The sequence below is a fragment of the Podarcis bocagei genome, assembly GCF_964188305.1.
Source record: "Podarcis bocagei genome assembly, chromosome: 17".
Lineage (NCBI taxonomy): Eukaryota > Metazoa > Chordata > Lepidosauria > Squamata > Lacertidae > Podarcis > Podarcis bocagei.
The window spans coordinates 4,496,699-4,524,337 of record NC_138143.1 but is presented as its reverse complement, the minus strand read 5'-3'; the positions used below and the strand labels follow the sequence as shown (position 1 = coordinate 4,524,337).

Below are 27,639 nucleotides of genomic sequence, written 5' to 3'. Positions count from 1 at the left end.
CAATGGGCTGAGCTTGGGACGAAATCTCAAGAAACCAACCGGAGCTTAAGTTCAAGCAAGGCTTGCAAATAAATTGTCAGTCTGCGGAGCTCTGACTCGTATATAAATTTGTGACTTTCAGATGCCATTCGTGAGATCCGGAAATATGACGATGTGACCGAGAAAGTGAACCTGCAGACCAACCCTGGGGCTGTGGAGCATTATCACATGAAGCTCTTCCGAGCCCAGCGGAACCTCTACATTGCTGGCTTCTCGCTGCTGATGTCCTTGTGAGTACCTCAGGGGCACTGCTGAGGCCAGATCAGGTGGCGGGCAAGCTGCGTGGCCGGCCAGACTCATCACCCCTGACTATTAGCCATGCTGTCTGGAGCCTGATGGAAACTGGAGTCTTAACAGCATCTAGAGGGCTACCATTTCCCAATCCCTGGGCCAGATGATTGGGAATCTGGGTAAGGCTTGCATAGTAGGTTTGAATTCAGGAGGCACTGGAAATAAGGCATTGAGGGGAGCATCAGCTGCAGCCAGATTGCATCACCCACTTCTTGCCAGTAAGAACCAAATTATTTACTTTGTGGCCCTTGACATAGTTCTTGCGTATAGTAGCAAAGAGTTCTCTAGGGAGCATCCCTCTCCCCCTTGCAAGGGTGGCCTCCATATATTCTCCTTTGCAGAGAAAAGCTTCTAGGCAGGCGTTGACATCTCCCCTTAATGACACTTGTTCTCTTGCACCGCAGGTGTTGGCTGCAGAGCTGGATAAAAGGTAAAGGTAAAGGGACCCCTGACCATTAGGTCCAGTTGTGACCGACTCTAGGGTTGCGGCACTCATCTCGCTTTACTGGCCGAGGGAGCTGGCGTACAGCTTCCGGGTCATGTGGCCAGCATGACTAAGCCGCTTCTGGTGAACCAGAGCAGCGCATGGAAACGCCATTTACCTTCCCGCCAGAGCGGTACCTATTTATCTACTTGCACTTTGACGTGCTTTCGAACTGCTAGGTGGGCAGGAGCAGGGACCGAGCAATGGGAGCTCACCCCGTTGTGGGGATTCAAACCGCCGACCTTCTGATCGGCAAGTCCTAGTCTCTGTGGTTTAACCCACAGCGCCACCCGAGAGGATGGCAAAGCTAGAGGTGGGGAGCCTCTGGCCCATGGGCCAAACATGGCTAGCCAGGCCTGCCCACTTGGCCTACAAGGCTTTTTTGTGAGTACAGGCCCACCGCCCCACATACATGATAGGTGTGGGACAGGTAAAGGTGGGGTTTCAAAGGAACAACCAGGAGCTTAAAGTGGATTCCTGACTGTTGGTTTTTTTTGCTGGAGCAAGGTATACTCCCAGTCAAGGTATACTCCCAGTCATGGCATCAAATGATGGGCAATGAGAACGCACCTTGCTTGAGGTCGGCATGTGGTTTCTATTCAGTGGAAGCTGCTTCTCCCTTTTTACAACTGCTCTTTGAAGCTGCCTGTGCTTCTTTCAGCCTACTGAACATGGAAAGCACAAGGCTGGTAATGCCTCCTGTGCTGTGGCGCCAAGTTTGGGAACCCTGCACAATGAATTTGGAGGAGTGGGTGGGACAACCCACTTGCCAATCATCTGGTGTTTTCTGCCTTAGAGCCGTAGCTATAGGAGGTGGGGGCTAGCCAGGGTTTTTGCTCAGGTGAAGCCTCCAGAGGGGCGCCATTGAGGCTCCCAGGCTGTGTGTGTGTGTATATATGCAAATGTGCATTGGGGGATTGGGTACCCAACTGGGTCTTTGACCCAAGTGAAATAAAGCCTAGTTTCGCCTCTGGGATGGATTGCACCACTTGCCTGTCAAGGTTGGCCCCCATGGTGGACGAAAAAGTCTCCCCACCCTTGCATAAGCAATGCAGTTAACCTTCTGCAGTGTTGTTCGCACGGTGTGTGCCCAGGCTGTCTCAACAACTGTTAGATATGCAGATTGGCAGGCAAAGCAATACTAAAAATTACTCCCTGAAGATAGGTTTGAAAACCACTGCTGTACAAAAAGGAGGCACGGTTTTCATCACATTTCCCTGCTCTCCCTTCTGGAAGCTTTGACAACGAGCGTGATGTGAGCTGCAGAGGGGCTTGCCTCTTCTCCCTGCTCCCATTTGCGTTGCTCTGTTTAGGTCAGGGCTGGAGAACAGCATCTAGAGCTGGCATCCCCAAACTCAGCCCTCCAGCTGTTTTGGGACTGCAACTCCCATCATCCCTGACCATTGGTCCTGTTAGCTAGGGATGACGGGAGTTGTAGTCCCAAAACAGCTGGAGGGCCGAGTTTGGGGATGCCTGATCTAGAGGGCCACACTGGTTTCCTGTCCCTGGTTAATAATAATAATAATAATAATTTTTATTTATACTCTGCCCTCCCCAGCCAAGGCTGGGCTCAGGGCGGCTAACAAGCAATAATAAAAACAAGTTGAATGAATACAACTTAAAAACAAGATTAAAATACTACTTTAAAATATTGAAACATTAAAATATTAAAATGCAGCCTCATCACAGGAGGAGAAAGGAAAAAGAAAAAAGAAAGAGGGGGAGGGAATCAAATTGGCTCCAAGCCAAAGGCCAGGTGGAACAACTCTGTCTTACAGGCCCTGCGGAAAGAAATCAGATCCTGCAGGGCCCTGGTCTCATGAGACAGAGCGTTCTTCCAGGCCGGAGCCAGTGTTGAAAAGGCCCTGGCTCTGGTTGAGGCTAATCTAACTTCCTTAGGGCCTGGGACCACTAGGGTGTTGCTATTTATGGACCTTGAGGCTCTCCGTGGGGCATACCGGGAGAGGCGGCCCCGTAGGTACGAGGGTCCTAGGCTGTTTAGAGCCTCACTGGGTGCTATCTCTCTGTTTCTTTTCTCTCTCTTGTCTGTCTGGGTGGCTTCCATCCCATCAAAAGCTTATGCTGTAAAAAACCGGTTAATCTTCAGAGCAGGACTCCTGTTTTCAGCATCAGTCTGGCACAGCAGCCTAGCTCTTTTGGAAGGCCGCTTGGAGAAGGCAGGGTGTCAAAATTTCTATACAGCAACACGATCTGCAAGAACTATGTCAAGGGCCTTACTGACAATTTGGCCTTACTGGCAAGAAGTGGGTGCGAAGGGTGATGCAATCTGGCTGCAACTGATGCAACTGCTCATCTCAATGCCTTATTCCCAGTGCCTTCTGTATTCCCACTTACTATCCTGGACTTGCTAAGATTCCTAAGAGGTGGCCCTCTGGATGCTGTTGGACTCCAGTTCCCACAGATTGTTCTTGTTTTTATTACGTATTTTGTGTTTTTATTATGTATTTTTATGCTGTGAACTGCCTTGAGAGCTTCAGATGAAGGGCAGTATACAAATAATAATAAATGATGGGACTATGCAGTAGCTGGGCATGCCCTGCTTGCTCCTTCTTGCCTCCACTTGACTGTGAGGACCAGGTGGAGGTTGACCAAAGACCTCCTGTTTCCAACCCCTGTTGCATACAGTGGTACCTCGGGTTAAGAACTTACGGTAATTTGCTCCGGAGGTCCGTTCTTAGCTTGAAACTGTTCTTAACCTGAGGTACCACTTTAGCTAATGGGGCCTCCCGCTGCTGCTGCCACCGCACAATTTCTGTTCTCATCCTGAAGCAAAGTTCTTAACCCAAGGTACTATTTCTGGGTTAGCGGAGTCTGTAACCTGAAGCGTATGTAACCTGAAGCGTATGTAACTCGAGGTACCAGTGTATTCTGTTTGCTGCTGTTTAGACTAGAGTCAAGTACAGTGGTACCTTGGGTTACATACACTTCAGGTTACAGACTCCGCTAACCCAGAAATAGTACCTCGGGTTAAGAACTTTGCTTCAGGATGAGAACAGAAATCGTGCTCCGGCGGCGCAGTGGCAGCAGGAGGCCCCATTAGCTGAAGTGGTGCTTCAGTTTATAAGAACAGTTTCAGGTTAAGAACAGACCTCCAGAACAAATTAAGTTCTTAACCCGAAGTACCACTGTAGTTGCAGAGGCTGAAGCAGCCTGCTGTGCTCTCTCTGGCCACAAGGTGGCAGGCGTGCATAATCTCTTACCTCTTACTGAAAATTCCTGAGGATGAGGACAGCAGCTGAGTCTACAAGCCAGTAGAGTAGACTCTTCAGAGTTGGGGATTAAGCCACAAAGTGATGCCCTAATGAGCACATGCCGGACGCTTTCTCTGGACAGAACCACCACTTCTGTGTCCTTAGACTGTAGTGAGGGCCAGGCAGCCCTTGGCCCTTCGAGCCAACTTTTTCTTAAGAAGCTTCTGAGATTAACAGTAAGAAGCCTAAAAGAGGTGAAATTCCAATTCCTAAAGTTATTCTCTCTTCTCCTGCCCACAAAATGGGTTTTTATGTTTGCTATTCATTTTGCAACCTGTTGAGAGTCAGACCATTTGTCCAGCTAGCCCAGCATTGTCTGCACAGGCTGGCAGAGGCTGTACAGGGTTCAGCCAGAGGGTGTTCCTAGCCTTACCTGGAGATGCTGAGGACTGACCCTGGGACCTCCTGCATGCAGAACAGACGCTCTACCACTGAGATGTGGCCCTTCCCCCAGTGTAGGAAGATGGCCTCAGGCTGAGTTAGAGCGGCTGTCCATCTAGATTAGTGGTTCTCAACCTGTGGGTCCCCAGATGTTGTTGGACTACAACTCCTATCATCCCTGAGCTCGGGCCTTGCTAGCTAGGGGTGATGGGAGTTGTAGTTCAACAACATCTGGGAACCCACAGGCTGAGAAAGGCTGGTCTGGATATTGCCACGCTGATTGGCAGCCACGGCCCCCAGGGGTTCAGGCGGGGCAGGGGGGCATTTCTAGCCCCACCTGGAGATGCCATTGAACCTGGGACCTCCTGCATGCAGAGCAGTTGCTCCACCCCTTCTCCGTTGCCAGTGGTCCTTGCGTTGGCAGCAGCTGCTCACAGGCCAGCTGAACCAGGGGCTCATGTCCTCCCTGGCGCTGTGAGCAGGCTGCAGGGTCTCTGTTGTGTCCATTACGGTGCCTGTCCAGCCAGCTCTCTGGTTTGATGAGCAGCCGCTTTTGGCCGTACAGGACAGCTGGCGAAGGGTGTGAACAATGCCTGTGGGCCATAAATCAGCAGCCTGGGTGCAGAGTTGCATACAAAGGGAATGCGCTTGACTGTGCAGCTGGGGCTGGAAGTAGGGATGGGGGGGGGGAGCTGTCGGCTTCCATATCTTTGCTGTGTGTGAGTGTCTGGCCAGGAGGCAGGATGTTCTGGTCTTGTGAGCACAGCCCTTGGGCTGCAGCTTCTCAGCTCACTTTCCCTTTCATTGTTGCAAAATGCATTTGTTGTCTGTGCTCAGAATGGCTATACAGAGGGAACTGGGAGTCCTGGGCCAGATCTCACTCCCATAACGCTTGTCCAAGGTGGCATTGCCCTTCCCTTGCCCTTGAAAGCACGTTGACTTGCAAGGCGGTTATTCAGAAAGGTAAAAGGCCTGCCCTTCCCTCTCTTGTATCCTCGCTATCGAGAGAAGCTTTTTAAAAAACAGGAAGGAGCGTTTTCTCCAGGCGAGAGCTGCAAACCACCCTTCTCTGGGCTTCACTTGTCATTGAAGCACTCGAAGGGACTGCCAGTGTTCTCTCGTTCCGCTTTGTGGCCTTGCATTGGCAGCTCTTGCAGCCAGAGGAATCTGTGCTGAGGGCCATCTTCGCCTTGCACTGGGTTTATTGCCACCTCACTCCCTTCTCTGACCGACATTTCGGTCTGTGGCCTCTAACAGACAGTGGTCATCTGGTGGTTGCAAAAGCCTGTTTGACATCTGGCCAAGGCTGAGCTTTGTGGGTGGCACTCTTGGCCCTTGTCGCGACTGATCTGCTTGGTGGCTCCTGGATGTGGCAGCCTTCCTTCCCCTGGGCCAGTCTAAGCTGCCGGAAGGGCTTGTGTAATGGTTCTGCATGGTTCTCTGTACGTTAGTCTGCCTCCTTTGAGAGCCAGTGTGGTGTACTGGTTAAGAGTGATAGACTCGTAATCTGGTGAACCGGGTTCGCTTCCCCGCTCCTCCACATGCAGCTGCTGGGTGACCTTGGGCTAGTCACACTTTATCAGCCCCACTCACCTCACAGAGTAGAGTCTTCTTCTACTGCTGAAAAGGAGCTGCTCTTTGAAAGGGTGATGTGCAGTGGCTTCTTTCAAGTCCAGGAAGCGTTGCCTCATTGTTCTTGCTCCTCTGGTAGGGATGGGGCAAGAAGTGATAAGGCTAAGATGGAGGGAAGCAGTGGTGATAGCAGGTGGAGGGTGGGGAAGAAGCTATCTCTAAGCTGAGAGATCTGGTGAGCGACAACCTCGTAAGAGAGGCCATATTTTGATATAAACAATTACAGAAGGGTTGACAGAATGGGTTCTCAGTGTGGAGCCGTGCCTGCATTGGCAGGGGCCACAACCACTTCCTGACTTGCTCCTTCCTGACTTGGGAGGCAGCAAAGGCTTTGGCCAAGCCCTCCACGGATCCTGCACTTCTGCCTTTTGCTCTCTTCTGTCTTGGTGCGGAAAGAGAACTCCTGTGCTGCAGAATCTCTGCTGGTCAGGGTACAGACGATAGTGGACTTGATGGACCAATGTCCTGACTCTGTATAAGGCATCTTCTTTTATCAAAGGTTTGGGGAACCTTGACATGAAGCAGGATTGGGGATCCTAAGTAGCCCTATGGATAATGTTGGACTCCAGGTTGTGTCAGCCCCAGCCAGCATGGCCCGTGACCACGGATGGTGGGAGATGGTGGTCCAGCAATATCCAGAAAGTCACAGGTCCCCATCCTTGAACTTTTGACGTGAAGCACAGTCTTCTCTACTGCAGTTAAACCCATGATCCTGTTGAAGGCAAGACCGGCCTTCCATTTTTTTACCAGTCTTCTCTGGTCAGAGACATTGTTGGGCCTTGCTGTTCTGTTTTCCCCAAAGGGTATGCATGGCTCAGTCGTTTTATGACTGGAAGTGGGGGCTTCAGTGATCCAGCTGATAAAGCACTACTGGGTTCAGATTCACGTCCCACCTGGTTAGCCTTGGGCAAGGCCAAGTTGTATTCCTTTCTTGCTTTCCCCAGTATTCAGAGACAGCCTTGGTGGGTAAGGAAGCTACTGCCACCCCCAGTTTCCAGTACAAAATCCTCCTTTCCCAAGGCCAGTTGGGAAGCCTGTGGCGGACCTGGAAATTGAACCCGGTGCTTTATCAACTAGGTCACTCCAGTGCCCTTTACAGCAGACCCAGATCTAAAGACCTCTCTGTGTGTGTCTTATCTCTCTTGTTGACTTGGTTTGTGATGCTCTCTTTGAGCCACCTTCTGCCTCTGTCCTTGCAGTCTGCTGAGACGCCTGGTCACCCTCATCTCCCAGCACGCCACCGTCCTGGCTTCGAACGAAGCCTTCAAGAAGCAGGCAGAAGGAGCTAGCGATGCGGCCAAGAAGTACATGGAGGAGAACGACAAGCTAAAGAAGGTATGGTCTCCTGCCTGGGCCAGAGGCACAGGGGAAGCTGCTGTGGGGCAGTTTTGACTTGGCAGATTGCTGCAGTGTTGTTACAAACATGAGTTTTGAGGCTCCCCTCAGTTTTAGCAGCGGATGGCCCTGCTGGATGCTAGTCCCTCTGCTCTTGAGGAAACACAGGTGCAGTGGCCCCTCTGGGCAGTAGTTTGCACACTTCCACGCATCCTCAGACTTCAGAGGTCTGATTTATGGGTGTATTGGTTGGTGTCTGTAATCCTATAAGGCTCTGAGGCTGTCTGTCACACTATATACCCGGTCCCCTTTTATGGCAGTAACCTTACCCAAGGGGTTAATCGCCCACTGGTGCCTTGTTTTTTCAGGAATACTTGGTGGGTGACTTTGACCTACAAGATTGCTGCACTAGCAAATGCCAAGCATTCGAAGCAGCTGGCATTGCAACCCGCTCCCTCGATAGCCTGGTGTTGGTGAGAGGCTTGCTGGCACCTAAATATGGAGTATACCTCAAAATGGGTTCAAGATGGTGTTGGCTAACCTTCCGGTAGCCGAGGCACACTTTCTGAATTTCCATGTGAGGCAGGCTTTGTTCTGTCCACCACATTTTTCTTCAGTGAAGGTGTGGGGAGGAAGATGTAGCCCACTGTGGCCTACCTGTGACCAGCAGGTGGTCTCCTGGGGCTTGGGGGCCCTTTCTTGGCACCAGGAGACACCTGGAATTGGACCTGGGACCTTCTGCATGCAGAGCAGGTGGCCCCTCCTCACCTGCATTTCCTGGGCTTGTCTCCCTCCAGCGAGAGCACAGAGGTGTTGGAGGCCAAACTCTTCTGGGCCGGGGTGTAGCGCTATTTGCCAGCACCAGGGGTGGTGCAAATGTTCACCGGAGGGAGTGGAGCACATTCACCCAGCTCTTGCTGCTGACGCTGCCAGGCAGGTGCTCATGCGCCGGGCAGGGTAGGGGCACAGCGGATGCTCTTTGCCCTTGGCACTCACCCAGCCCTCACTGCCGGAGCCAGGCAGGGCGTGACAGAGATGCTGGTTTGCTCCCCTCAAGATTGTGTGCCGGGGCCATGACCCGCCCCATCTCCTGGATGGCAAATATCTTTGCTGATTTTTTGCCTTGTGAACACTGGGATGATCTAATGAAGGAGCCAAGCTCCTCTGAAGCCTTACCTTCTGACCACTGGAAATCTTCCTGCTTGGTTCTTTTAAAAACAAACTCCCAAACCTTTCAGCGCCATACGTGGTGCTTGTGACAATCTTGCAAAGGGAAACTATAACTGCGGACCTCTGAACTGGTGTTGGACTGCAGCTCCCATCATGCTTGACTGTGGGCCATACTGGCTGAGGCTGATGGGAGTTTCCCCCCAGAAATATCTGGAGGGTGCCAGGTTCTCCATCCCTGGCATAGGACATTGTGCTCTGCCAGGAGAAGTATTACATGGTGGAGGTCACCAACTCGGCACCCACAAGCAAGGTGGCACCTGGAGAAGTTTTCATTGGTGCCTTTGGGCAGGGGCTCCGGACTCAGAGCTTTCCTTTTTCTAAAGAAGCAAGTCTCTTGCCCTTCTAGACAGAGAAATAGGAAGCAAAATATGCAGGTACCCCGTCTAAGAAACTTCTGTGAAACAAGCTGGACTGACTGCTCCAACCATTTTAGGCAATGAATTGTTTGGACACCAGGTTATAGTTATTCCTGTGGTCCTAAAGAGTTGCTGTTTTCCCCTCCTCTTCCGTGTTCTTTTTCTGCGTCTGACTTATTTTCAGGTCCTTGGAATTCCTGTAGTTTCCATTCCTTTTTGCCCAGCAACCAGGATGCATTTTTCCTGTGGTCAGTTTTTGTGGGATCAGGGTAGTCCCTAGGAATCATTTTCTGCAAATAATACTACACAGTGAGTGAGTGTGGGTGCGTGCTATGGAATCCCTCCTCCCCACCGAAGGCAAAGGTTAGAACTTTGCAAACAGGCTGCGCCATCTCTCCTTCTGTGTGGGAGATAAGAATTCACTGCAGTACAATTGTGCACATGTCTACTCAGACGTAACATAGGAGGAAAGTGTAGTTTGGCTGGCCAGTCGCTCTCAATGGCAAACTTTCATTGAGACCAGAAATCGTTGCTCTAGGGTGGCTGGGTGTGTTTCTGCAAGCTTTTGAATTGTAGAGTTCACTGTGCATTTATTTTTTGAAAAACAAAACACCGTGTGTAAGCTGGCAGCAATGGAAAGGCACCCTGATGAAGCAGGGCGCTGTGTAGTCCTGAACTTAAATGATGAAAGCGGTAATAACCAGTCTGCACTAGTGATTTTTCACCCTTCTACTTGAGCACGGGTGCCCGAGGCCTGTTCACACCCATCTTGCCCTGAGGGAACAAATACAATCATACCTTGGGTTGCGAACGCTGCGTGTTACGTCTTTTCAGGTTGAGTCCCGCAGCACTCCGGAAGTACCAGAAAGGGTTACTTCCGGGTTTCACCGCTCGCGTATGCGCAGATGTGCAAAATGATGTCATGCGCAGAAGTGGTGAATCGCGACCCGTACGTGCGCAGGCACGGGTTGCGTTCCTTTCAGGTTGCGAACGTGGCTCCGGAACGGATCCCATTCACAACCAGAGGTACCACTGTAATGTCTGAAAAGTCTGTAAAACCCTGACACCTGAAATATTTTGTTTCCATCTGCTTCCCCCTCTCCCTTGCAAAAGAAAAAAGGTACCTGGGAGCTACTAAGTTCGCTAAACACAGGCTTGCTAAATAGTCCCACAGTCTTTACAGCTACAAGGCCTTGAAACTTCTGAGAACCTCGGCTTTGCTTCATAAGAATCCTGAACTAGATCCCAGGTCTTCCCCACCCCCTCCTCACGTGGAGAGTGCGGCTGTGAAAGGCAAGCTCTGTCGCATGGCAAGTGTGTTGGAGTTTCTGGGAATTCACGGCAGCTGCAGCTTCTAATGCAGAATCCAGATTTCCTTAGAAAATAGAAGAAGAGCAGGCTTACTTCCACCACATGATGGACAAAACAGGTGAAAGTGCCGCTGCATTCTCAAGTTTCAGCTTTGGAGGGTGGGGCTCCAACCTGGGGGCAGCTCCCTTTCATGCAATTTCTTTCCTTGCCAGCTTTTCTCCTCTGAGGCCCAGCCCTACTTTCTCTCCTCCCTAACCAATAAAAATAAGCATGGAAATTCATGGAATTTCCATTTGCAGTGGGGCGAGAGGCCTCACATTTGCCTGTGTACCAAAGAGCCTTCAAACCTTATGTGTTTTAAGCCACCACCCGCCATATGGGGCAGGCAAGCCCCACCACGCTGGGTTGACATGAGGGCACTGCCTTAAATATGGCAATAATTTTTATGGAGTCAAATAAAAATAAGGACTGTTCATTAGCAAGACAGCCTTGACCCTCTGGATAGTAGGGTGGTGGTTGGATATATTGGCTTTGGTGTGTCTTCAATCTGTAGCCATAAACAGGATGCAAAGATAAAAATGCAAAGCTTGCTCAAGGGCGGTGATTATGACTTGGGCTTTTGATAGTGCCCCAGTCCCTTGCGGCTGTTTTTGGAGAGCTCCTCTCTCCCCTGTTCTCTGGCACTACAGACTGGAATGGAATGGACTTTTCTATTCCAGTTAAAAGTCATCTCTTGTGAATTTCGCTTGGGGATATTCTGCATCACAGAATGGGGATGTGGCACTCCGGTTTGGGAGGAAATCCCCCCCCCCTTTTCTCACTCATTTTCATAGAACCTTAGAATTGGAGAGTTGGAGCATCCTGCAATGAGCCAGGATGCTCATTGCAAACAATTGGAAAGGGGGGGAAATCCTACCAACAAAAGAATGGCAAATCAAATTTTGTGAATATATATATTTGGCAAGATTCGCAGCATTCTTAAGGGGACAGTCGGACCAAAAATTAGTAAAAGAATGGGATTGTGTTAAAGAATATGTGAAAAAAACATTCTTCTGGAGTAAGTATATCGGGATGTAATGAATGAAGCTTTGCAGGGTTAAAGAAATTGAAAAATGGTGCAAGAGGTATAAAGATAGAGGTAATCTACACTAGACACAACAAGACAGAACGATTAAAAACTATGAGGTCTCAGAACAAAGGAAGGAAGTCAATGTTAACGATTAGTATGACGATACGGTTTTCTTTGTAGGTGTGATTTTTCTTTTCTCTTTTTTTAATCTTTGTTTTTTGTTTTGCTTTCCTTTCGCCCCCAACCATTAGATATGCTGACTGGCTGACTGGGGCTGGTGGGAACCCCTTACAGGCTTCCTTTGGACTAGCTTAGCAGCATGTGAAGGGGCCACAGGGAACCCACCCTAACCTAGAGGGAGGTGGGCAGATCACTTTCTTGAATGCTGGCCCTGTTGCAGTATGTCTTGGGAGGGGTGTGCAAAGAGGATCAAGTGAATGCAGAAGCTTCTCTAAAAACTGGCTGTGTACACATGATTCCTCCCCACCCCCCAAAAAAAGAATATTGGGAACTGTAGATGCTGGGTGTTGGGAATTGTAGCTCTGTGAGGGAGTATGCTACAGTTCCCAGGACTCTGGGGGACGTCATGTGCTTTCAATGTGTAGTGTGTACTCAGCCCATATTCCTGGCTCCTTAAGGCCAGCCAAGTTGGAGGGAACTGTGTATTCTAAAGACAACGGGAACTGGTCGAACTTCTATTCTTGTTTGATTAAGACAGTTTTATAAACAGCCCCTTCTTGGGTGTGGCAGGTCAGTCTCTTCAAGGTAACCAGGCAGGGGAGTTTTAACAAAAGATTCTGTGTCCTTCATTTTGGCCCCCAATTACTTGGTAGAAGAAGAAGAGTTTGGATTTGATATCCCGCTTTATCACTACCCTAAGGAGTCTCAAAGCGGCTAACAATCTCCTTTCCCTTCCTGCCCCACAACAAACACTCTGTGAGGTGAGTGGGGCTGAGAGACTTCAGAGAAGTGTGACTGGCCCAAGGTCACCCAGCAGCTGCATGTGGAGGAGCAGGGAATCGACCCAGTTCACCAGATTACGAGTCCACCGCTCTTAACCACTACACCACACTGGCTCTCACATTGATGTGTGAACTCAAAGCTTAATACCAACAAATTCAATGACATAAGCTTCCATTGATTTCAGTGGGTTACTCTGAGCATGATTGAGGTTGGACATCGCCTATAGCAGGGGTGGCCAACTCCCAAGAGACTGTGAACTACTCACAAAGACTACCCCCATTTTTGAGGTGGTGCAGGTCAAAGTTGTTGACTTTTTTTTTTTAGGAAGGAAGGCCCTTTTTTAGGAAGGGAAGAGGGGGGGCCTGTTTTGGGGGGGGTGCAGGGCAAAAATGTTGAGCTTTTTTTTAGAGGAGCAAAAGTAGTTGAACTTCTTGGGGGGGGGGAGCCAGTGATCTACCACAGACGTGCAGTTATATACGTACCATTGAAGGATTTCTACTTTTTCAGATTGTCACAGGAGAGCTGGAATAATGTGTTGTAGCTGGTGGGAAGCAAATACACAGCCTTTGAAGTTGGTTGACGGAATAGTGTCATCCTGCAAAACACAGGCATGAGCAGATGCACACTTTCTACATCTCCATATAACGGCTGCAGAACACGAGGGAGGATATTTTTAGGTTGCCATTTTGAAAACAGTTTGAATTTAAGAATCCATGCATGTTGTAACTTGTGTGAAAGGCGATTCAGTGGCCCTTGAAGTGGCAATGGAGCAGTTGTATGTGCGACACAGTTGAATATTTGTGTAGTTTGAATCTCTTTCTCTCTCTCTCTGTGCGTATATATATATATATAGAGAGAGAGAGAGAGATATATAAATGTGGTATACAACATGAGAATAAAATCAACAAAATGTCCATGAAAGCATAAACACAGATAAAACACCAGTAATCCCTGATTTGTTAAAAAAGAGAATTCATATTACAAAGATCTGGCTTAGAATGGTATGGTTTTCAAAAGACCTATGGGCTAGTTCCTGCAAAACATCTACTGGCAAGGAGTTCCACAGGGCAGCGCCTGCACCACTAAAGGTTTGGTCCCTTTTACTTGAGCAGTGGAGAGAAGCAAGGGGTTTCCAGAAATGGAGGGCATAGGATATAAACACACTTGAGGGCATTAAGAGTAGCCTTGCTGGATCAGGCTACCCAGGAGGACTCCCCTGCTCAGCGCCTGAGGGCCCCAGTCCTGCCACTCACCAACTGGCCTAGGGCGGCGCTTGACGGGCTCCATAAAGGACTGCTGGCGCTGCTGCTGGGCAGAGAGGGCTCCGTTTTTCTTTTTTTAATTGCTGTTATTTTTTACCTATGTCATTTCAAACTGATATTAATGCTGTAATCTTAGTTTTAGATTTTTATTTATGTGGAAATTGTTTTCCATTTGGTTGTGTATTTTTGATGTGGTTTACAGTGGTACCTCGGGTTACATATGCTTCAGGTTACATACGCTTCAGGTTACAGACTCTGCTAACCCAGAAATAGTGCTTCAGGTTAAGAACTTTGCTTCAGGATGAGAACAGATATTGTGCTCCGACAGCGTGGCAGCAGCGGGAGGCCCCATTAGCTAAAGTGGTGCTTCAGGTTAAGAACAGTTTCAGGTTAAGAACAGACCTCTGGAACGAATTAAGTACTTAACCCGAGGTACCACTGTATTTATTGTTTATGACTTTTGTAATTATGTAAATCTTGTCATGTTGTAAGCCACCTTGAGCATTGTTTTTAACTGTGGAAAAGCGGCGGCATAAAAATAAAATGCTGATGATCTCACAACCAGATGCTTTTTGGAAGTCCAAAAGCAGGACCGGGCACAGCAGCAGCCTCTCTGGGCGCCTGGCTCACTGCCTGTGTCAGTGGAGGCAGAACGTAGACATTGTGGCTTTGATAGGCTCCATTCTCCATGAACTTGTCTTTTAAAACCACCCAGGTTGGTGGCTGTCAATACACCTTGTGGTAGCGGATTCCACAGTTTTAACTGTTCTGTGTGAAGAAGCGCTTCATTCTGGTCTGTGCTGATTTTCCACCCAGCTTCAGTTGCTGTCGTGTCGTGCGCCACAGGCTTGGGCATCTCTGCTGCTCTGAAGGTCTTGTATAACATTTTTTCTATACATAGCATTGCTAATGTCAGGCTGTCGCTTTTGTGCTTGTCATGCCAGTGCTTGCAATCACAACTGCTTCTTCTCATATAAGATGAACCATGATTGGAGAAAGCTTATGCAAACCAGGCTCAGTTTGAGGATGAAAGATTCTCCTCCTCACACCCCCATGCCTTGTCTTTTCAGCAGCCATTTCTCCCTTCCAAAATCTCAGGTTTCTCTTTGCCTAGTAAAATGTCCCCTTTTCTGTCCTGGGCTTATCCAGCTCCCTTTGCACTGCCCAGAAGCAACGTCCGTTGTTTTATACGCTCACGGTTGGCATTTCCAGGGGTGTGTAGGCAGTATGCCTATTGTTTGACTGGTTATTATGGGATACTTTCCTTCAGGGATTTTTCCAAAGTAAGAAATGTTAGGAGAACGACAGGATTCAGGGTGGCATTTCGTATGCATCAAAAAAGGGAGAAAGTGATAGGATGGAAATGATGTGGCTGGGAAGTTTGTGAAACATGGCAGGCGAGTCTCGGCTAATCCAACCACAGGCTGTGTGCAAGAGGCAGCTGTCTCCCTGCTCCTTGGAGGCAAAAGGATTTTGGTGGGAGCTGCTGCCTGGCAATAAAAAAGGGCGAGAGCCTAAATCATCCTAGTTGAAAAAACTTTCGTAAGCCACTTCTTGAGAGCATCTCTGGGCTATAAAGCAAGATATAGGTATTTCAAATGGGGCATTTTGTTGTGTAAAAATGAAATTGCCCAGGGTCCTCCAGTAGGTAGACCCCAGGTCAAATCTTGCTTCATCCATGAGCTTCTTGGTTGGTCTTGGGCAGGCCTCACTCTGAGCTTCCCCATTCTCATATGAGGATTGTTTGTACAGTGGTGTAGCATGGGTTGCCAGTGCCTGGGGCCACGCACAGGGGTGGGTGGGAAGGAGGGAAATGGATGCATGTGCATTCAACTGCCTAACGGCATCCGTGTCACCCAGGGGATCACAGAGAGATGTAGAGTCATTCCATTATCTGGAGAGGTCACTTCCTGAATCGCATGGAAAAGCCATTTTCAGTGGAGCCCAGTGATGGAAGCATGCAGCTGTAATGAGGCAGCATCTGGTGTTGAAATTTTGTGCCCAGGACATCTGCCCCTGTGGACCCCCCCCCCAAATGCTAAACCACTGCATCTGTGTTTGCAAACTTGATGGCTCTGCATACTTGATGACTTGGTTGCTAAGCCATGCATTACTGCAGCAGGAAGGGTCCAATCCTTGACCTTCAAAGCATGAGGACAGGGATTTTGCCCCTTGCCCAAGGTTCAGCCTCAGAGTAGGAGAGGGGTAGGGGCATCGTCACTATAGTTCTTCTCCTCTTGGGAAGCCCAGCATCAAATGGGTACCAGTTTCTGCGAGGTTTCTAGCTCTCAGGTTGGAAGGAAACATGAAGACTTGTCATGCTCAGCAGATGTGTGTTTGCCATGCCAAGGGAAATTGTAGACCTCTGAATGTCATGCTGACCATCCCTTTAGAGCAGAAGGTTTCAACCTTTCTGAGTCTATGGCTCCCTTAAACAACTGCATTCTTTCTGTGGCACACCTGTGGGGCTCAGGAGCCCATTTATGTCACTCCTTGTCTGCAGTGCTGGCAGCCTCTCACCCTTTTTCAAACACCCTCCCTTGTGGAGCGTTCCCTCAGCCTCCTCTCCTCTCCTCTCCCTCTCCTTGGGAGTCCTCCAGGCAGCCGCTGCTGCCGCCCCTGGTCTCTGAGCTAAAGAGGAATCCCAAAATTGCTTCTTTGGATTCTGCAATAGTGGTTTGCCTATTTAGTATTTTTGGCTGTGACAATTGTCCTAGAAATGGGTTGACACTGAAGTTTTGCAAGGTAGGTTAGGGGAAAGGGTCAGGAGAAAAGCCAGCTGACCATGTACAGGACAGGGGTTTGTCTGTACACACACATTAAGTCTTGTGTCAAGCTATTTCTCATTGATGGATGGATTTCTCCTGTGTCCTCTAACCTTCTCTCCCTCTTCTCATTCAGCAACTGCAGCAAGCAGGGGTGAAAATAACAGATCTGGACACCAAAGGCGCTGGAGGTGAAGAAGAGAGTAAAGCACTGCAGGGTGAAGTGAAAAAACTGAAGGATGAGCTGGCCTCCACAAAGAAAGGTGAGAGACTTGGCGGAGTATGTTTAGCGCATGCCCCCTCCAGTCCTGGCTGTAAAATGACCTTGTGTGATAGATGCCACTGCCCAGTAACTTATAGGGAAAGGGCATGACCTATTAGAGACCCTGGACTATCCCTCTCCCCCCCCCACATCCCAGTTGTGTACAGCTGGATCATCCGGGCTAGATGCCGATGAAAGGGTGATACACCATCTATTTATACTTCTAGAACTGTACAGCCATGCGCCTTCCTCATGTACAATCTCAGAATTCTGCCCCCCCTGCTTAAAAATACTTCACTTGGCATCAGACTTTGGGAATAGATGGACCGAGCCCTGAAGAGTTTGTTTGTAAACACTTTGGTTCGCTATAGTTGTGAGGATGCTGTTTTCCTTGCCCTACAAAGCAATGTCCAACTTTGAAATTGGTCTCTTTAGTTATTGAAAAGGGAAATGATGATGGGGAGCACTAATTGGTGCACTCAGGTCTTCAAATCTGAATGTTTGGGCACTGCACACACTGGCAGGTTTCGGACTTCTTTACACCTTCTTTGTCACAGCTCCCATCAGTCCCAGCCTGATGACCAATGCCCAGGCATGGTGGGAGTCCAGCAGAACCACAAATTCCCCATCCCTCTCTCTCCTGTCCCAGTTGACATGCAGCATAGGCTGCTGTAGTGGCACTTGCTCACATTGGTCCCAGGTAGCCTCCTGCAAAGTGGTTGATTCTGGCAGCAGTGTAGGTGATGCTGCTCTGAGCTGTGGCGCACAGTCAAGTGGAAAGTTCTCCTGCATAAGCCCCACTGGAATGCGTGGGAGATGTGTGAGAGCACAGTCACTTAGTGGGAAGGGAATGCTGCTGTTTGGTGCTGTTGGCACCATACTTCACCACTGCTAAACCCTTCCCTCCTCTCCCTGTGTCTCCTCCACAGTCAAATGTATTTATTTATTTCTTTGATTCAATTGATGAATTGCTTCCCATAAAATATCTTGATCCGATTTCGCAGTAAAGACAATCAAACAATTCTGTATGTAAACTATTTTATACTGGCAAGCTCATACCCAACAATGATTGGGAATGCTAAGAAACATCATCAAAATGAGTGCAATTTTGAAATCAGTGGTTAAAATCCACACTGTTTTGTAAGATTCAGCCTGCCATATTGATTCAGATTGGCATCCGATAGATGAAAAACCCGTTACTTGACCTCAAGAACCATAATGCAAAATTGGATTACGTAATCCAGTGTCCAGATGCATAGGAAGCAGACAAATGATTTTCCAGGTGTCCTCCAAGAAAATTGTTTGTATGTCTGCTATAATTGTTTGTATAGTAGATACGCAAACAATTTAAAACCAATTCTGTGTGTGAAAAGAACTCCAACTCCAATACAACTCCAACTCCAAATAAACGTTGCAAGCTTTTTTAGGGTAGCAGGGCAGGTTCTTTGCACACCACACACATACACACTCGGGGGGGGGGGGGGGCTCCAGTTCTCAGTTGCAGTATCAACCAGTCTGAGCAGCTTCTCCAGGGCTCATTTCCAGAGCTGGCAAACTAGAGGGGTTGACATCAGTGCTGGAGGAATCCTGGAGCTGGGAAGTTTTGGGTGTCAATTGCCCTTCCGACCTTCTCAGTTCTTGGTGGGCTTGTGTAACATTCCCAGCTTCTCTTTGACTCCCCCTTCCCATGTGAACGGCACAGTGGCTAGGCAGGACTGTAATTGGTTGTGTAGTGTGCAACACCAGGCACACAAGAAGTGCTCAATATACCTTTTAAGTTGGTTGAATTTTTTAAGGTTCTTGAATTATTATTTTGTGGCTCAGATTTCTTTCTTTGGGGGGTGCAGGGGGTGTTTGGCTGGGCATGCCTGGGTTGAACTGATCTCTTGTCTCTTCTTCCAGTGTGCCCTCTTTTTTTATAGCTGTGTTGTGTTCCTTCTCTCCAGTCTAACACCCAAATGGTGCTCATTGTTAAGCCACAGAAAAGCTGCCAAATTTGGCACAACTTGTTCTTCTGGCCCAGAAGCTCTCTGTTTCTTTAGCACGGTGGTTCTTCCCCGAGGGAAGTGTCCCATGTGCTGGATCAGGCCAATGGCCCATTTTTTCCAGCATCCTGTTCTCTCAGTGGCCAACCAGATGCCTGTGGGAAGCCTGCAAGCGGGACCTGGGTGCAACAGCAGCCCTCTCCCCTATTGTGATTTCCAGCAACTGGCAATGGAAGTGAAATGGCCATGATGGCTAGCAGTCATGGATAGGCTGATCCTCCACAAACTTGTCTGATCCTCTTTTAAAGCTGTCCAAGATTGTAGCCATCACTACTTCTCAAGGGAAATAATTCAATAGCTTAACTATGTGCTATTTGAAGCCAGTGAGGAAAGTGAAGGAAGGAGCATCTTCCCAATATTCTCTGAGCCTTCCTTAAGGAGCCTCAAAGCCTTTTAGGTCTGCATCTGATAGAAACCAGCCTTGGGTGTCTCTCTCTTCCAGTGATGCTAATGCTATCGTGGGACATGCGCCAGATGCTCTCTGACTGTCTGCATCCGGAGCCTTGAAGCGCAGGAAGTGCAGCTTGCATTTGGCGCCAAATGCAAGCTTCAGAATGGATCTGGTCCCAGAGGGGCTTGCACTTGGCACACTAAATTTAAATTCAGCGCTGACCACGAGCTCGACTTTCGGCACAGATTGGCTCTGCTTGGAAAACTCTGCTGTGCCGTTGATGGCCAACATGCAAAAGGCCCTGAATGCAAGCTCCTCTTGCCAAGGAGCAACTGAGAGTGCACCTTTGGGCTCCCAATTGTTCCTTTGCAGATACGGCTTTACCTGCACCACACCTGAAGTCATAGGCGATTCCAGGTGTGGCAGAAACTACCCTGTGGGCCCAATTAGGGCCTCTGGTGGCTCTGATTTGTTGTGTGGGCTGGAGGTTCCCCTCCCATGATAGGTTGTAGGAATCTTAAGAAGCAGAACTGGAAGTGACTCAGGGAATTGTTTGGGTCAGGGTTCTGGTTCTCCGCTCCCGCAGTAAAACACTAGTGAATGTTAGAGGTGATTTGGACCAGGGAGCACAGTCCTAATTCAGAACAAAAATTTGGATGAGAGCTTATTGAGAATAGTTGAAATGTGCTTGTGGTGACATGATCCAATCAGTTATTTCAGGCTTGCCTAGTACTAATTACACTCTAGAACCACCATCCATGTCTTTGAGCGTTACTTTTTAAAATTCTGTCTATGCTGGTGGTCAAGCACAAACCCTGCAGTGGGCAAAGTGGCAATTGAGAAGCAGCCTAGCTTATTGTCCAGTGATCTCAACTTTGAAGACCAAGAGGGAAATAAGTGGCTAAGCTTTATAGCATCCTCATTTGATAGCCACAGCTGATGGGAACATGGCTGCAGCCTTAAGTTACTTTGTAAACTGTCCTATGACCTTTGGATCAAGGCAGGCATACAAATTTTATTAAGTAAGTGCTAGAAATCAAACTACTCACCTCAGTCCTTTCATGGAGTTGGAAGTCAGAGGAATGAACTTGGTGGAAGATCACAGCTCCTCCTCTGATCCAAAAGTCTGTGGTTTTCTATTCCTGGAAAACCAGGATCTTCAGTGATCCATTTTTTACACACAGACACATTCATGTGACTTGGCTTGCTGTTGCCTGATTATCTGGGTCAGTTGGGATGTGTAGAGATTGCTCTAACCTGTGCTTTTCTTCCCCCTTTACCCCCCAGCCCTGGAAAAGGCAGAGAACGAGGCCCTGGCTATGCGCAAACAGGCCGAAGGACTGACCAAGGAGTATGACAGACTGATGCATGAACACACCAAGCTCCAGGTGCCAGGGGAGGGAAGTGGGGTTGCAAATATCTGTTCTGAGGTGGGAGGGAGTCAAGTGGGGCCTGGCTGGCATCTGCATGTGTGTCTGGCTGGACTATTCCAAAACTCTAAAAACCGGTCCTCTCCCTGGCTTCTACGGGTTCCAGCTTGAGTTGGTGTCTTGCTCCAGGAAGAGCAGTGGTGTTTGTGTTCTAGGGCAGGGCAAGAAGAAGGCAGTGGTGGTGGTGTGATGAGGGGTTTGGGGCTCAAAAATCCTTTAAAAAAAGAAAAAAGAGAGAGTGTTTGTCCCATGAGTACTGTGGCTGCTCTGGGAATGTGAGGGTCGTCAATGCCAGCCTTCCCCAGTCTGGTGTCCTTCAGATATTGTTGGACTACAGTGCCCATCATCCCTAACCATTGGCCAGGCTGGTTAGGGCTGGTGGGACCCCAAGAAGATCTGGAGGACACCTGGTTGCAGAAGGCCCATCTGCTTGGTTTTAAGAGAAGGAAGCTTCTTGGTCTTCCTCTTTTCCCCAGCTTTTTTTTTGGGGGGGGCTCCTCATTCCAGCCTTCACTTGAGTGTCCTGTGGACATTCTTCCTTGAAAGAGAGGTGGCTTCCCAGTTACCAGAAGGCATAAATAAGGGAAGAATGGGGTGACGCTCGAGAAGTAAGGTTTCGGCTGCGGTCGGCCCTTACAATGGTTGAGAGGGAGGCATCCCAAGTAGAACCTCCTTTTTTCTTGCCCTGTGCTTTGTTCCTTGTTGGATTTCAGCTGTGTGTGAGGCGGTGAGTCCAGCATGGTCACTCCCGCTGGGCAAAGCCAGTTTTGTGAACAAATCTTCCTCCAGATGAGGGCAGCTGAGGAGTCTTCTGAAGATTCAGCTGTAACTGAAAATAAATGTGTGTCTTGCCGTTGTTTAAGCTTTCAGGGAAAGCAGGAGCTGTGTCCCTGCTGCTTCTAGTCCTACAACCCATGATTACCTCCTCAGGGGTGTGCTCTCTTCCCCCACCCCTTGCACCCCAAACCTTTTGACTGTGCATCAGATATCCTTAAAAGTTAGCAAGAGCCTTCCACAAGTTCTGGAATCTTGTTGCTGACAGTCTCTACCTTCAAGAACATACATCCTTCCAGTCCTTGAATGTGTTGCGGGAGCTTTCACATTTGTGCATGCAGTGGGTGCTTCTGAACCTCCCCCTTCTCAGGGTCCCCCGAAAGTCGCTACCCCTGTGGCAGGAAGAAAGGAGTAGTCGGTCTTTTGTTTTTTGGGTGTGTGTGTGTGTGTGTGATTATGTTGATGAGTTGCTTTGGTACATTAATGAAGGTTCTTTCTGCATTCTTAAGGGAGGGCTTTGAATCTGTTGGATTACAGCTGTCTTCTGCCGCAGACCCGCCTTCTCTCCTACCCTGTGTCACTGGTTGGCTAGGTTTAAATGGCCAGCCCACAACAAACACAGCATACACACACACGTATAAAAATAATCCAGCTTTCGTTGCCAGGGTAACCTAATCTGCACACAGTGGCTGAGAGAAGCTGCCCAGCCTCGGTTGCGGGTTTTTTACTCCAGCCTCTCCCATTCGCGGAGAACCAGCAAGGGGGAGGATCTTGGCAGCGCCTGGGAATCCTGCCCGGTAAACAACCCTCCACGTTTCTCTCTGCACGTAAGCAGCAGGTCACAAGACGCTGCCTCACCTGGGAGCTGATAACAGGTGGGCGGGGAGGAACAATGCTGGGCCTGGCACCACCTCAAGGAAGTGCGGAAGGGGCTGGGCCCCTCGCTGCTCGGGTTTTTAAACAAGACTTGAGGCAGCACTGCCTGCAAAGATGTGGAGGATGTTTTTCTTTTCCCCAGGCTGGACTTAAACTCAGGAGTGAAGGACTATATACAAATTCATTAACAGCAGTTTGGGACTGGGATAGTGATGTCTGGTTCATAGCTGTCAACTTTCAGATTTGAAAATAAGGGATCAGCAGCCTCACCTGTCCCGGGGACAGTCTACGGGATATCTTAGAATCCAGGAAGCAGCAGGAAATGGCACTGGAATAAGGGAATTTCTTGCAAAAAAAAAGGGAAAGTTGACAGCTATGGTCTGGTTATCAGAGGTGGGAAACCTCAGGAACAGCCTCCCAACTATTGTTTTGGGACCAAATGATATTTTCTAGTAGATCTTAGGAGAAGGTTTCTCTGTGTGTCACTGTCCTCTCCAGAAGCTTACTGGCAATTCTTTGGAGTTCGGAAAATATTCCCCCCCCCCTTCAGTCACAATCTTGTGATGGCCCCCTTCCCAATTTCCATGCTTAACCAGCCCCTCTTGTTATCCAAGGCTGCGTACACACCTTGCGTTTAAAGCACATGGCTTCCCCCAAAGCATCCTGGGGACTGTGGGTTGTCATCGGCACTGGGAATCGTAATTCTGTGAGGAGTAAACTGCAGCTCCCAGGATTCTTTGAGGGGATCTCTGTGCTTTATTTCTGTGGTGTGTCATAGTCATAGTCATAGTCCCCATTGGGCATTCCAGGAAGCCTCCCTTGGGGAATGTACCTGATCGCTTGCACAGTTCTTCCATAGCTAGTGACCGAGGGCTTCTCCCTTCCGCTCTAGAAGTTTGCAGTTGGGGAGGGTGGTTTTGGAAGGCTTGACTGGGCTCCAGACAGTTCACATGAGCTGAGTCTTCTGCGTTTTGCTTGCTCTCTGCTCCATGGTGGAGCTTGGGTGGGTTGGACAGGGACAGCAACCGCCTCTTCTTTCTCAGTCTTAGGATGATATATAAAAAAAGTTTCAAGGTTCTGTTGTAACCCATGCTGAGTAAGCCTCCTACCTCCGGGGCTTAATTACCCCCCACGCAGCATCTTTCTGGATTGCAATGGGCGTTGCTCTGAATATCCTCATTCCAATCCCTTCTCATCCCCATGCTCCCTTCAGCCCACAAGTCCTTACTGAGCTCTGTCTTGGCTTCGCCTGTGTGCTGCAACCACCTGCTTTCCCCCTCCCCTCCCCAGAGCTGGTGTGATCCGGCTGCCAAGACTCAGTAACAGTGTGCCTTGCCAGCTGCTTAAAAATAGGATCTCAGTGTTGTTGCTATTCTGATGGCTCTGCAGGCTGGCACTGCTGAGGAATGGCACCCTCCTGCTTCTGAAGGGCCAGTGTGCCTTTGGGTACCTAGGGAAGCAGAGATGTCCTTGCCCTGCGAGGAGGAGGAGGGGGTTGGCAGGGGGTTGGACTCGATGGCCCTTGTGGTCTCTTCCAACTCTATGATTCTATGATTCTAGGATAGGGACTTTTCCAGCTAATTACATGCCCTTGAGCATTGTTCCTGGGTGGTGATTGGAGGCTCTCATGTTGGCCTTTCCTTAAGGCTGCCTTCCCCAACCTGGTGCCCTCCCATGAGCCTCAACACAGCCTTCTAGAAGGCACCAGGATGGGGAAGGCCATGTTGAGGAGGTGTGGGTGCAAACAGCAGCATTCTCGGCTGTTGTCTTGGGAACTCTGTTCGAAACATGTTTTCAAAGGGAGGGGAGAACTAAGTGATGGCAAATGCTAAGCACTGCGTGGGAACTCCTCTCTGCAGGGAGGTATCCTGCTGAGCTAATATTTCACGCGCAGCTCTTCATCTTTGCTGCCATCATACTCCAAAGCACCCTGTACATGGCATGGTTCGCTCTAGATACTGTTGAGCTTCAGCCCCAGCCAGCATCACCAAAGGTCAGGGATGATGGTCCCCTGTACAGGGTGCTGATAGACTGCTCTGCATCTTGCCTAGACATCAAAATTAGGGGTGCATTGGCCTTTCTGCTCTACTTAAGTTGAGCACTACCGCAGCCCTTCAGAGGGAGAATTTGCAGGGTGGAGGGTGAGGAGGAGGAAGACTGGATTCTGAATGGGCAGCAGAATCCAGGACGATATCTGAACCTGTGTTAGCTGGCGATTTCTGGCATCTGCTTAGCTTGGTAGGAGTGTCGTGGGCCGTAGCTGCTGTTAGCTTGATTTGCTCATGCAGCTATTTGCCTTTGTGGCCATTCTGGGCAGCTTCCTTCAGGTTGCATTCCTGTAGGGAGCTGGGTGGTCTTCCCCCTCCTTGGGCTGTGTAAGCAGATCCCTCCCCCTTGGGTAGGATTGCAGTGCTAAGGGCTGGCTAGTTGGCAGAGAGCCAGAATGTTGCTACTGCAGCTGCTGTCCCTCCTAGACAATTGAGCTCTGCACTTGGGCACAGGATAGAATTGCATCGAAGTCCCTGGCCATCTGTGGAGGCTGGGGTGGGGGCAGCATTTCTGCTAAGGCAAAACTGTATTTTCAGAAGGACTGTTGAGAATGCCTATTTGCCCCTCAAGTTGCCATTACTGCGTGGAGTAGCAGAACAGGGCTATACCTAAGATGATATCCTTTCAGCCATGTGGCTCAGTCTGGTGGAATTTGTGGAGATGTGTGTGTCTCAAGATGCCTGGGGCTAAGACTGAGCTATGAATGGGGAAGTCACCTGAGCCATAAATTCACAAGGTGGCCTCTCTCAGCATGCAAACAGCCTTGATTTTTGAGCATCCCTAACTGGTCAGGGTAGGGAATCGCCACTGGCTGCTGTGGAAATACATTCACAGAACCTGCATTTCATGTGGCTGGTGCACACACTGACCAGCATTAGGCATGTACAGCACAGAAGCAAAACAAATGCAGCAGCCTTGAATGATGTGCCTAAGAATGAGCAGCTTATGACCTTGCAGAATACAAAGGACAATGGCTTGAATGGAGATATTGCGTCATCGGCCAGCAGGGAGTCAAATCTGTTGTGTACATTTGGGCATGCAAGGCCTTGTGACTTGCTTATTATCTGCCTGAAATGACAATGGACTTGTAGTTCGCTTTCTGCTGCAAAGTGTCCACTTGCTACCTTGCTCTGCTGTCTGCAGAGTTCTGTGAAACTCCAAATCCAAAACTATGTGTCTGCCTTATCCTGCAAAAGTAACAAGTGCAGCATGTGGCAAAGGACAATAAGGAATTTGGTTTCCTGGGAATCTTCACTTAAAGCTGATTTCCAGGCCATAATGGCAGCAACACATGGCTAAGTGTGTGTTTGCTGTCCTCTCAGAAGCCAAAGGGGAGTTCTGTGGCTTGAGCCGTGGGGCCCTTAGTGCACTGCATAACTTCTGGCTCCTCCACATAACCAGCACAAAAATAAACCACTTGCAGAATTCAGTGTTATTTACTCGGCTGCAGCTTTTGAAAAGGGGACGGGGGTAAGCATGGGGAAACAAGACAACTGTCCCTAAAGCATGTAAAATGGAGAAGTTAACTGTATTAAGCCACTTTGCACTGGCTTGTCCAAAACGTGGCTTAAAAATACAGTTGAATGAAATAATTCTCCTCTTATATAACGCCATGTTGTTCCCCCACCCTCCTTGTTTCTCCCAGGAGGCCTGCGATGGACCAAGAGACAAGAAAGAAGAATGATTCCCCTGCTGCATATTGGTGGTTCTGGCCAGTCTCCACCTGGTTGCTGTACACTCATGTCTTTCATGGGGCTGGGGGCAGCTTAGCTGAGCCCCCTCCCCTCACTTTCTGGGCATGGGTTTGGGTGATCTGTTCATCCACCATTATTTGCTCCTTCCCTGTCCTGCACCCCCCTTCAGTGATATAGCTTTTGAGTGGACTGCTAACTCTCTTTATCCTTGTGCCCCTGCCCCCCCCAATAAAGAGACTGGATGTGAACTTACCAGAACAATACTGCTGCTTGACTGTTTCTCACAGGTGGAGGAGAGGAGGAAGAGGAAGACAAAGTCTGTCTCTCTGGGGAGGCAGTTGGGGCTGGCCTACCAGGGCCAGAAGCCTTTCATGGTGGCGAGGGTTGGCTGGGTCTATTTCAGCATGTGCTCTAAGGCTGTCCTGCTGTCTTTTAGCTGCACTTGCTCCCCCACACTCTGGGTAGTTTCACTTACTCCATCCAAAGCCTGAAGGGAGCATGAGTGGAGCATTATGTGTGGTGCTTATGTACTCATGTTGATACCATCTGGCTGTGATGGGGAAGATCTCCCCTGTGTCCGTAATCTCTGTATTTTTTTTATAATATATATTAAGGACAAGGTGTCTGTACAAAGCTTCTCATTAAAACTCTGGTAGAACAAAACTTTCAGTGTGGCCTCTGAGTGAAATGGGAGTAATGGATTAAAAAAAACAGAGCAAGGGGAAATTGATCTTGTAGCCCTGAATTCTGTGTTCTGGATTAATGAAGAGCGGGGGACGTTTGGGTTCTTCTGATGGGCTAAACCGAAAGCCCCACCCCTGTTGACTTGTTTCTGTGGCCAAAAAATGCCTGCCTTCTGGTCTGCCGGCTCCTGAGTCCCACCCTGGTTATGGTCAAGGTTCTGGTCTTTGTCCTTTTGCACTCAACGTCCGCCTCCTAAGGTCTGCCAAGGACTTGAGCAACAAGTTGCTACTGTGTTCAGTGCCTCACTTGGTGCCAAAACCATGGCCACAGAAGGGACGCAGCTTGTGTCTGCAAGTGGCTTTCCTGAGCAAAGAGAACAATGCACTTCAAAAAAGGAAAAAAGTGAAGAGGGAGCAGGATTTGAGGGAGGAGCGAGTGGAGATGGAATAAAGGAGTGCTAGGGAAAGCTCTCCCCCCCCCCCCCGGAAGAAAGGAATAGTTTGAAGAATTAAGCTGAGGAAGTAGAAGGGTTCTGAAAGAGAAGAAAGCTGCATGGTCAAGAGTGTGAGAGATGACAAGGGTCTTCAGGATGAGGGACAGAAAGAGACTCAGAGCACTTGCGCCTCAAATGTACAAGGAGCAGGATGGCTCAGTCATCCTTGAGGCAGGAGCAATAAAGCTAAAGGCCTCCCCACCCCCACCCCCAACGGGTCAGAGGAGAGGTCCTGCTTCCCCCCTTGCTAGCACCAGGTGTTTTTGCAGGGGAGAGCGTGTGCCTCCTTGGTTTTCTTGATGGCTTGCAGACTGACGCTTTTCAGTGCTGTAGGACAAGTGAAGAAGGGGTGTGTGTAGAGAGAACACAAAAAGCCCTGCTGGATCAAGAGTCTGTGTCTGGCCAGGTCCTTCTGGAAAGCCAGAAGCTGGACATGAAAGGAACCTCCTCCCCCCCCCCCCCGCGGCATGCGGTGAAATTTCTCGTAAGGGAATACCTCTGGTTGTGAATGGGATCCGTTCCGGAGTCCCATTCGCAACATGAAAAGAGCA

At 49.2% G+C, this 27,639-nt stretch overlaps 1 protein-coding gene across 1 annotated transcript in view; it reads left to right on the top strand.

Moving 5' to 3' along the window:
* The window catches only part of BCAP31 (B cell receptor associated protein 31), a 37,285-nt gene extending 10,711 nt beyond the window's left edge, over positions 1 to 26,574 (top strand). The window contains exons 4-8 of the mRNA XM_081177221.1: positions 122 to 269; positions 7,299 to 7,434; positions 16,527 to 16,653; positions 20,376 to 20,476; positions 25,863 to 26,574. Of these exons, the coding sequence (XP_081033347.1) occupies positions 122 to 269; positions 7,299 to 7,434; positions 16,527 to 16,653; positions 20,376 to 20,476; positions 25,863 to 25,901 (551 nt within the window). The 3' untranslated portion in view covers positions 25,902 to 26,574. The remainder of the gene's footprint in view (positions 1 to 121; positions 270 to 7,298; positions 7,435 to 16,526; positions 16,654 to 20,375; positions 20,477 to 25,862) is intronic.
* The last annotated feature ends 1,065 nt before the right edge of the window (positions 26,575 to 27,639 follow it).